We start from the raw sequence: 11,327 nt of genomic DNA on the forward strand, positions 1-11,327 counted from the left end.
ATCATGATTGGCTTTACCCATCAGAAGTTGCCACTGGTGGTAATTTAATCTTTAAAATGCCAGGTGCAAAGTAAGTGATAGCAAGTCGTAAATATTCTTTTGTTTTGTATTGGATTTACTTCCCCCACTCTGTCTCACATTTCAGCTCCCTAGGTTGAGACTACACAGAGGAAAATTCCAAAGATCAGGTGTAGAGGACAGTTCTTCTGTGTGCCTCCTGGCACGTTCATTCCAGCTGACTCTGGAAAGTCAGTGGGTTTCAGGAAAGCATTAAAAGAGCAAATAATTATAGGGATTTGGGAAAAGGAAGTGGGACTAGCTGGATTACTTTTTAAAAAAATCTGGTATAGACCCAATGGGCCAAGTGGCCTCATTCTATAACTCTAAATATGAAATGATGTATTTTAGTAGGAAGAATGAGGAGAGGCAATATAAATGAAATGGTACAATTTTAAAGGGATGCAAGAAGAGAGAGATCTGGGGGAGGGGTTGTGTACACAAATTCTTGAAGGTAGCAGGACATGTTGAGAAGGTTGTTTTTTTGGAAAAACATATGGGATCCTTGGTTTTATTAATTGAGGCATAGAGTTTAAAAGCAAATAAGTTAGGCAAATGCTTTATAAAACACTTATTCAGCTTCAACTGCAGTATTGTGTTCTGGGCACACATTTGAGGAGGAAAGTCAAGATTTTAGAGAGGGTGAAGAAGAGATTTTCCATGATAACCAAAGTCTTTCATGACTCGTTCTATGTGGAGAAGCTGGAGGAGTTCTCCTTGAGCAAAGAAAGTTAAGAGGTGTGATATTGATGGTCACAATCATGAAACGTTTTGATAGAGTAAACAAGAAGATACTTTTTCCAGTGGCAGAAGAACCAGAGCTGACAGGAGGAAAAACAAATTACACAGTGAGTTGTTGTGATCTGGAATGCACTGCTTGAAAAGTTGATGGAAGTAGATTCAACAGTAGCTCTCAAAAGGTAACTGGATAAGTACTTGAAGGAAAAAATATGATAGGGTTATGTGCAAAGCGCAGGGAGTGGGACTAATCAGATAACTGCCAAAGTTGGCATCGGTACAGTGGGCTGAATGGCCTGTTTCTGTGCTGTATCATTGAACACAGTTCCCCATTCAACCTTAAAATGAAAACCTAGTTGTCTAAATAAAGATCTTCCTCTTTTTATTCTCAGTCCCTACTGTCTTAAGGATTAATAAAATGTAGGTGTACATTTGACAACCATTGTAGCCTGCTGTTCTGTGGAGAGTAAAACAGTGATCAAGATGCATGGCAGCTTCAACCAATGAATTGAAACTTTGTTCTCAACAGATGTAGGTTTGCTTTTTTTTCTCCAATATGTGGCCTTTAATTGTCTCAATTTCTCTCATCTTGTATTTTACCTAACAACCCTTTCCTCCAAGATCAAACCTAAATTTCTCTGAAGTAATATTTAGCGTGCTTGACTTACTGACAGATAGAAATAAAGGGATATACAAGTCGAGGCAACTGTTTCCCATGCATCAAGATCTGTTCCAGCATAGGTATAAATTATTTTGCTGACTGTGAAACATTGTACAAGGTATAAGCATATTTCACTGGTTTATCCAAGTTTTCTCTTGGTTTATTTGCAAGCTATTCTATTTCAAGCAGCTTTGATGTCTTCTAATCATTGGTTGGACCTTTCTGCTAAGAAGAGATTACACTTGAAACCACTGCACCTCAAGATGGTCTTAGCAAATCGGATTATCTTGTTTCACTTTCTGCATTTGGTCTACTCTTCATTGTATTTGGAAAGTAAATGAGGATGAAAATCATTATTTCCCTTTGTAGCTATCTTTCCTTCTGCATTTTCACTTGCCCTATGCATGGCTTCAGAAAAGAACCTAGAGTACGATAGTGCACAAAACCATTAACTTAATAAAGCAATGAGGGAACCTGTGTGAATCTTAAAGTGGGCAGGTTCTGACTCTTGAAAGGCAAAATCCCTTGATCATCCAATTTTGTACTAATGCTAGTCCCGTTATGCATGATGGATAGTTCTCAAAGAACAAGATCCTACTGAAGGTAGGAAATTGTACTTCCTCCTTCATTTTTGATCTCCAAAATAACAGCAAAGATTATTCCACCATTTGTTATCACTACAAAAGCATGTTTTAATCAAACTTATCTGTACCTACATACTTACACCTGCTTTTCTATGAATTGTTCATAGGGAGCTGTTCCACCTGTAGGGCCTCCGCCTACTGCTCAACCAGTTCCTGGATTTGGGATAGTAAGTAGTAGAAGGTTCAATCTCTCTTTTGACTATAAGATAGCCCCAATAAAGCAGGACCTCATAAAAATTTATATGATCTGAAGAGCAACCAGTGCTCTGATTGTTAAGATCTATAAAGTTTTTATTTCAGCAAGGACTTTTCTGATTTAAATTGATAATTTATTCTATTACCTTGTTAAAAACTGTCTTATCAGGCAAATTAGCTAAGACTGTGTAAAATCACATTTTCTTTAACACTGTAGTTACTGTTTATTTCAACAAGTAACTCAAGTACTTATTAAATGTGCTGTTTGATTAAGCCATCTGCAAGTGCAGGTATACCCATGATGCCTCAGCAACCAATGATGTACCCTCAGCCCGTGATGAGACCAGCATTTGGAGCTGGAGCAGTTCCTGGAGCACCGGTAAGCTTTGTTATGAGAACTTAGTAGTCTTTGGAAAGAAACAATAATCTATTATGAAAAGTATGTTTGAAAATGTATAGATATGGACATGGGAGCGCAATAAGAGAAACTTGGGATTAAAACAGAGTGCAGGAAAAGCTCTGGCAGCAGATATCTTCAGTCGCCAGCTTCCACAGTATTTTGCTTTTATTATAAAGAGAAATTTGGGTACTGCAAATTCAAGTCCCAGTGCTGCCTGGCAGTTGAGCTAGTCACTGCTAGCTGGACTAAAACGAGGCAATGCATTCCTTCTGAGTAAAGGGAAAACTTCCCACTTTATTACACAATATACATGCAGCTAAAGTTTGAGGTAAATTTTCAGAAGCATCATACATGTGGAGCTTTGTGTGCTAAGGGAACATAGCAGGAATTTGTAACTCCAATGATTTTGTTATACTGGGAGTTTTCTGTATGCCCACTACAATCTTCAGGACATTTTCCTGCTGCACAAAGTTCTGTTGAAAATCAACATTTCACAATATATGAAGGAAGGAGCCGCACAAGGCCAAAAAGCTATGACCTTTTATATTTCAACAGGGATCAGTCTTGGTTCAGGAATAGCTCACTTGCCTCTTGAGTCAAGAGCTTGTAGTTAAAAGCTCCACTCCCAGACATTTAAATATATTATTTAGGCTAATATTTTAGTGCAGTTACTGAAGGAGTACTTCAATTTCAATTGGTTTCTATCCTCTTATCAATGGCATCCGAGTGGCTTTGTTGTTTAACAGAATATACTTCTGTAACGTTGCAATATCTCAAGTCGACCCATTGTTGCTGTACGTTCCAGTGTGGCAGCTTCTCCCTCCACCTCGCTGGAGATAGCTCACTTCATTTTCTATACTGACATTTTCCATCCTGGCTTGATCTTGTTTGACCTTAAACCTTTATCATACTACAGTGATTAAACCCAAGTTGCTCATTCACATTTGACCTATATTCCTAATCATTTATTCATAACTAACAATGCTTCTGACACTGTAACTTGCTAACAATACTGCTTGAGGAAGGGACTTGCCTGCTTCTCACCACTAGAAAACAGTTGTAAATAATTTCAACAAATGGACTTAAAATGCCAACTGCAATCACTAATTTTTTTTTAGTTCATTATGTTCAGTTTCTGGATGCTTGTAAACAGAATTGCATCATTTAACTAGTTACTCTTTAGATTGTGCTCTTGATTGGTCTGAACTCTGACTTGGTCAGATTAGACTTTCTTTCTTGTGGCTATTATTAGTATTAGTAAATGATTCTTACTATGCAGAGTCATCAGTCACAGATAAATAAATGAGAGATTAGAGGCTGGGCGTAGTATAAAGAAAGTTACTTTGTATAACTGTCATGAGTAGTCATAAGTGGCTTTATTCCAAGAGCATGGTCTCCAAACATGACTTTGACTGGAGCAAGAGAGGAAATTTTCCATAGATCCAGATGGCAAAGGGACAGCATATGGATAATTTATTTAAGCATAATTCTGTATAACAGAGCTTATTCTGAACGTTTTATATAGGAAAGAGAAGTGAATGTTTGAGATGCTAGCTTGACATTTTATTATTGTAGTGAAAGTGGTGTAATGGGACTGTTTAGAGAGCTTTCAATAAGCATTTCCCATAATTCTTAAGAAAAGTGTTACAAAGGGAATAAAGCAAACATGAAGACATGAATTGAAAGGAATTTAAGGGATGAAATTTGTCTCTGGGAAAGAGTGCTGGTACAAGAGCATTATTCTACTGATGACATGAGGCAAATTTAAAATGAGGACGAGGGCGATAAGGCATTAATATTTGTATTCCACTTAATTTTGCTACAGAAGAAATTTATGTTGGGTGAAAATAGAATTAGGATGAAACCATTCCTAGTTAATATATTGCTATAGTTAATCATATAATTAAAATGTGAAACCTGAATATATCCTGATCTAAATACGGGGATTGGTTTTCCTGTGGTGTTTGAGAAGTTTTTCTTTGGCACAAAGCCTGTGCTTAATATAGTTGCTGGCTGTTTCATGTTTCTTATCTTCATGAATATATTTTAAAAAACTAATTTTTGAAAAATAGTGTGTTGTATGTTTTATCATGTTTGAAATCAGATAACTGCTGCATGACCAGAATGTGCATGTAAAGTATAATTATAACCTTTCTAACCTCTCGGCCTCACTATATTGCTGCTTTTTCTGCCTTCTTTGGTCTCTGCTTTGTTAGCTCTCCCCAAGCCCAACGCCTGCCACTCAGAGTCCCAAGAAACCTGCAACAAAGGACCCTCTAGCAGATCTAAACATCAAGGATTTCTTGTAAACAAAGGTACACTCCAGGTTCTATCTGGAACTCTTTTTGTGTGCAGAAAGTTAGAATTGCATGGATAGTGTGTGGGCTTGTGACTTACAGCGGGTATTAAAGGTAGATTGCACAAGTTTCTACTGGAGGGGCTTTCTAGCACAGTGAAGGATGTTATAAAGATTTAAGTTTTCAAAAAGGTCAGTTTTCTTACCTCATATACAAAAAGTCAAACGGCATAAGAATAAAATTGCCTGTAGTTTAAATCCTAACTTGGATGCTGAATACAAAACAGTAAGAGGTCTGATTGGTGTTTCACAGCATACAATGTAAAAAAAAGTATTCTTTTTACATTCTGTATTACAGGTGTTTTAATGTCTTGCCAATTTGTCCTCCTCTCTTCATCCTCCTAAGTTCCTTGCATCCTTCCTAAAGCGCACTTCCAGAAGCCCTAGCTGCTCTCTTCTTTGTGCCTAGCCTAAGTAACGATTATTAGTATTGAACTTCCAGAATCTCAGCATTGTTACAGCACAGAAGGAGGCCATTCGGCCCATCAACCTACGCCAGCTCTCCACATGAACAATTCACCTAAAGCCATTTCCTTTAACAGTAAGCATAGGGTAGAAATATGATTGCAGGTATATTTTAGCTGAACCAGATTCATCCTCATCAGTTTCTTCACACATAATTTTTTCAAAGCAGTGACTGCAGTGGCAGTTAAGAACGGATATTCCCTTCTAATCCAGGAGTCTTGAAGACATTTATTGAGATCAACTTTGTGGAGACTGGGGATTTCCCTAGGCTGTGCGGCTGAGCTATCTACTCCTTAAACTTCTGGAAAGCTATATAAGTATTTAGGTCAGAGAACCTGAGCTAATTTTCATTTCAGCATTTCATTGTATATTAGTTTGCCTTGCTTTGTATTTTATAATTAAAATTAATGGCCTGGATTTTGTGATTATAATGATGACAAAACAATTTACTCTGTGAAAGCGATAGTAGCCTCTACCAACCACACATTCCCAGTTAAATATGGAAATCCAGAAGTTGCTGTCAGTGATTACCCACTCCTCCAAAGGGTGCACTGTTGATGTCCTTCCTGATGGAAGCAAGTAGAAATCACTGAATTGACATGAACTTCCACTTTTTATGTTTCTATTCATGCTGTTTTAAAAACACTTGTAAGAGTTTTGCCTTGTTGAATGAGGTGTAACTGGGTTTTTATTGATGTACTAAGTCATAATTATGGCTGAACAACCTCTGCACTTAAAAAATTAATTTTATAGATATGGACTATCAAATTTCTGCATTGTCTGATAATTCCATAGAACTTTAGAAACTGTAAGTTTCTGATTTCAACCTTATTCCTGTGTGTATGTCCCAATCTTTTTTGGCTTGCTGTAATATTATAAAAAGTGAATGATAAAAGCTGCTTATTAATTATTGGTTTGCTGCTGTGAGGATTCTTAACTATGATTGACTGCCTAGTCTCCTTGGTGACGTCACAGTTGCTGTTAGAGATATTGCCTATAGTTGGCATCAAAATAATATTCACGGCAGGAAAGGTGAAATCTACGCCATGAGGTTGCTAGATCTTTGTGACTAGCTTTCTTCGAAGTAGGTAGCGAACGCAGTCACTTCGCCACTGACCACGTTATCTAGTCCATTAGCATGAGACTTAAACCATTAAGGGACACCCTAAAACTGAGTTTGTTTACATTAGAGAAGACTGAGAGGGGATCTTACTGAGGCATTCAAGGGACTAAATTTTATGGGGTTGGAAAGGAGGCCTATTCAGGGGAAGCACAAAGCATAGGGATGATCACCTTTTCACCAAATTTGATGAAAAAAATGGCCTTCCCACTCTCACCAGTGTATTTTGGCAGTGAAGGAGGATTTAGGCCCTTAATTATCACTTGAGCCTCTGGTGGATGTCTTACCATGCACTATTATGGGAAGATGGTTGGGTTGGCATGAAGGTGATGGACTTCCTACCCGTAGTATTTAATGTACCTCTCCGCCAAAAACGATGGGGTGGGCTGTAAAATCCAACGCAAGATCTTTAAAGCTATGACCATGGGTAATCTAAGAAAGTTGGGTATGGGAAGAAGTTCCCAAGCCATAATAACTAGATACACAACTCATCACTTTCACAGACAATTGTGATTTTTTTTTAAAAGGGCAGTTCAGGGAAATAGAAGTTGATAAAGTCAGAAGGACTTGGACTGGTATTTAAGAATATCAGTTGAGCTGTAACAGTTGAACTGTATAAGTAGTGAATTGCATGAAAGTGTGAGTTGATCACATTGCAGTGAGGGAAATGGACACCTGGAACTGAGTGAACAAGACAAGCAACCCTAACCAATCAAATTGAAGATTTGTGAAATTAACAGCGCAAGGACTGTGAAGGAAGTGGATATTAAAGTATCTGAATTCTATATCAAATCAGATACACAAAGAGAAATAGAGAAAGCAAAATTGAATTGAGATAGAAGAAAGACAAAGGAAAAATAAAGAACAAAATTTAAATCTCTAGCATTAAGAAACTGAATAAATGAGATTGAAAGGCACCAGAGAGGATGATTGGCAATAATTAACATGCATCTCACGTGCCATTAAAAGGATACTGAGACTGAAAGGCAAGGACTAGTTATACGGTTTTGGGCAAGACGTGAGAGAGAATGTTTTTTACACAGCAATTGGTAATGACGTGGAGCTTGCTGCCCATGAGGGTGGCGGAAGCAGAGACGGTGAACAACTTCAGAAGGAAATTGGATGGGCACTCGAGCAAAATAAACTTGCAAGCCTACGGGCACAGCGAGGGTGAACGGAATTGATTGGGTTGCTCTACAGAGAGCCAGAATGAGCTTAATGGGCTGAATGGCCACCTCCTGTGCCTTAATAGTTCTGATTATGACTTGACTTTCTTGGTGAGTTTGGTTTGTATCTGCCACTCAAATACTGAAGCTTCATGACATTCAATGCATTTCAATGGCAGGCGGAAAGAGAGGTGCCTTTTTTGCAGAGCAAAGCAACTTCAAAAGCGACTTTTGGATTTATACACTTAACCACGCGCCCGTCCTTGCCTGAAGTTGCTCTACTAGTTGTGCGTAAATAATTGAAACACCATTAGCCTTGCTGTTATTTTGATAGTAAATTATTGCCTATTTACTTTTGTGAATTTTTTCATTTGTAATATCTAACATTTTGTGTCAGCCTTGCTCGTGTCAGCCATGGCTCAGTGGTAGCACTATTACCTATGAATCAGAAAGGTCCAAGTTCAAGCTGAACTCCAGGGATGAACATAAATCATGTGCAGTAATGAGAGAGGCTGCATTGTGTTAGTGTTGACTTTGACGTAAGGTAATAAATTCAGGCCCCATCTGTCCATGGGTGGATGCAAAAGATCTCTGGGATCAAAGAAGAGCAAGAGGTTTCTCCCAGTGCCCTGGCCAACCTTCTTCCTGCAATAAATATTGCTGAAGCAAATTAGTGTTGTCAGGAAGTTTATATATGCAAAAGGATGGTCTCAGACATTGCTCAGACTCTCTTCCACATCCCTCCAAATTATCTGGTCATTACATTAATGCTATTTGTTGGATCTTACTGTGTACAAATTACCTGCTGGGTTTTCCCTATGTTACAACATTTTGGGGCAACCTATATGGTAGTTTTAAAGTGCGCGTAGCCAAAGTTCATAAAAACCACCATTCCTTTCTTCTCTGAATTTGACAAGTGGAGCATAGCAATATCTGTATTATATGTCATGAACAAAATATGCCAGTCTTTATTATTCCATGTTATGGAAAAGAATAATTACAGAAGTGCACCCTGTCCCAAACCAATCCATGTATTATCTTTGCATTTGAAACAGAGGAGATGCATTTTGATAGCACCCTTTGTGACCTTGGGAAGAGCAAAAACATTTTACTTGTGAAGTGTAGCCACAGTTGAAGGAAAAATGACCATCACAGCAGTAATGTTCTTGCTCCAGTCTTGGATCTGAGCTCACGAAAAGAGAAATTTATTGAAAACTTATTAAGTTTAATCACCTGATCTATCTCATTTATTTATGGCTTACTTTGCAGCTACAGTTCTTGCGATGATGGGAACGCTGAAGGTGACAACAGTTGATATTCAATACCCCAAGCAATCTACCAGTCATATTTCAATGCTTATTCAGACTTCCATATTGTAAAAGGTGTAGCACAACTGTGAAAGTAATCCTTAGAAATGTGTACTTTTTGATGTTATGCCCTAATTTATCAGAAGTTGTGCATTTTGGATTGTGTTTTGCAACTTGAAAGATGGGTGTATGTTACTGATGCCTTTTAGTGCTTCTCTGTACCTAACTTAATAGTTTAGGTTGCAGATTTGCAGCTGTTGTGTGATGAGCCACTTGGAGTAATGTGTTTGTATTCTTGAAAGTGCAAATGTATATAATTTCATTGCAGAGCCTAGGATGTCATGTCTGTTCTGTATACCTATTAGCTTACAGTCATGATTCTGATAGCAATTTGCATATAAATTAATGTGCTGACACCCTTCAAATCTTCCAAGTCTGAAGTTTTGTCTGAAACCATTCACAACTGCAAAAATTGGGTTAAACATGCTATCAAACTGTTTTTAAGGAAACATTTGTGCATTACATTCAGAATTATTTATAATTCCTTAAAGTAATATAAAATTTGATGTTAAACTTCCATAGTATGCACTGATCTTGGCATAAAGGTATTACTTGACAAAGATGTATGCTGTTTGCCAAGACAGAAAATGTTATCTAAATAGATCTCATATTTATATCTGAGTATGTTAAATTGTTGTATTTAATTTCTTTGTTACATTATGTATTCTTTGCTTAATGGACCAGCAGTAAAATATTGGACAGTGTGAGAATGCATATTTTGGAAAAGACAATAATGGATTTATGTTCTCAGATGTGTCTTCATTATAAGGGATCACAAACCAGTTCAAACGCACCTTTTTTGTCCATTACCAACCTTCATATCATTTTCCATTCAGCAGCATATCATATTTTGTGTTTGTTTTTAGTTGGAAGTACTTTTATCATTAGCGTTGTCAGTAAGTTTTTATACGCAAGTAGATGGTCTCAAACCTTGCCCAGAATCTCTCCTACATCCCTCCACCCATAAAGAAACGACATGTACTGTGTGATTCCCAGGGAAATGTCATATTGTTTGCGCAAAATGCTTGGCAAAAGGTGTAGGCACCAACAAAGGAGATCACTGTTGATCAGTGGGATTAGTGTTCTCAGGCATGGCAGCTGTTTTGTAAAAATGCTATGCAGTTTGAAAGTGTTTCATTTCTGTCTCTTCAGATCTATCAGTATATCTATATATTGTACCATTCCAAGTAAGTGTATCTGGAATTAATGTGGGAAAAATACATTATATTTAAAATATTACTCTTTTTATTTAAATTTGTTTGATTTTTTTGTTTATGATCCAGTGCATGTATGCCCTTTGAGATGCAATAAATGCATTGAACAAAGTAAATTTAAAAATGTTTGTTTTGCTGAAATAATTGTGTGCTTTCTTTGTGTGCATTTAAACAATACATCTCTTACTAAAACTGTTAAAAACATTTCTTTGCATCTAGTTGAAGTACTGTTTTTCTTGGACTATATCAGGTCCCCATACTATTATGCTAAATTGGGATTTCATGTTTCATTGAGCAATCCCCCTGTCTGTAGCCTGCACAGGACTAGTGTCATTGTTTAAATGAGGCACGAGAAGGTCGTTTCTGGTTTCCAACTCATTCTCTACAAACTGTTGAAGAGGCTGTCAAAATATAGTGCTGCGCTAACAAAATGGCTTGTCGGTAGTCCTGGAGCAGGCTGAAGAATTCACAAGCAATTGGGGCTTTTAGCTTCCAAGTCAGAATTACATTACAGTGGGGGAAACACTGATAGCTATAGCAGTCAATGTGTTACATGAAACATCTGCTAAACAATTTGAATACCTACCTGCATTATTGTGGTTCTAATCTAAAATCTTTAGCACAAAGCTTTTTGGTATGTCATGTGCCAATGAAAACCGCCACCTCCTTCGGGAAAATCAACCAAAGAATATGTTTTAACTAGAATACCTAAAAATGTAATTTAAGTCTAAAGGAACCATCTATAACTTTGGGAAAGTACAATTATGACATTTTGTCATCCTGCATAAAAGCACTAATCAGCTGCATCAGATTTCTAAACACCTTGGATCAGACATGGTATGAAATTTATTCCGAGAGCATTTTTGATTATTTCTATCCTACATTCCAGAGGAAGCAGCCTTGACAAGTTTCTCTTGGAGCTGTAAAAACAAAGTTTTAATGTG

General features: G+C 37.4%; 1 protein-coding gene across 20 annotated transcripts in view; it reads left to right on the plus strand.

Moving 5' to 3' along the window:
* Positions 1 to 10,507, plus strand: part of snap91a (synaptosome associated protein 91a) — a 216,495-nt gene extending 205,988 nt beyond the window's left edge. For 18 of the 20 annotated variants that reach the window (XM_041187597.1, XM_041187596.1, XM_041187600.1 and 15 more), the window contains 3 exons: positions 2,208 to 2,267; positions 2,570 to 2,674; positions 4,912 to 5,019. In XM_041187597.1, coding sequence (XP_041043531.1) covers positions 2,208 to 2,267; positions 2,570 to 2,674; positions 4,912 to 5,004 — 258 coding nt within the window. In that variant the 3' untranslated portion in view covers positions 5,005 to 5,019. Of the gene's footprint in view, positions 1 to 2,207; positions 2,268 to 2,569; positions 2,675 to 4,911; positions 5,027 to 9,071 lie in introns of those variants that run through there. The other 2 variants (XM_041187601.1, XM_041187604.1) reach the window with 2 other exon arrangements.
* The last annotated feature ends 820 nt before the right edge of the window (positions 10,508 to 11,327 follow it).

Source organism: Carcharodon carcharias, chromosome 5 (assembly GCF_017639515.1).
Source record: "Carcharodon carcharias isolate sCarCar2 chromosome 5, sCarCar2.pri, whole genome shotgun sequence".
Lineage (NCBI taxonomy): Eukaryota > Metazoa > Chordata > Chondrichthyes > Lamniformes > Lamnidae > Carcharodon > Carcharodon carcharias.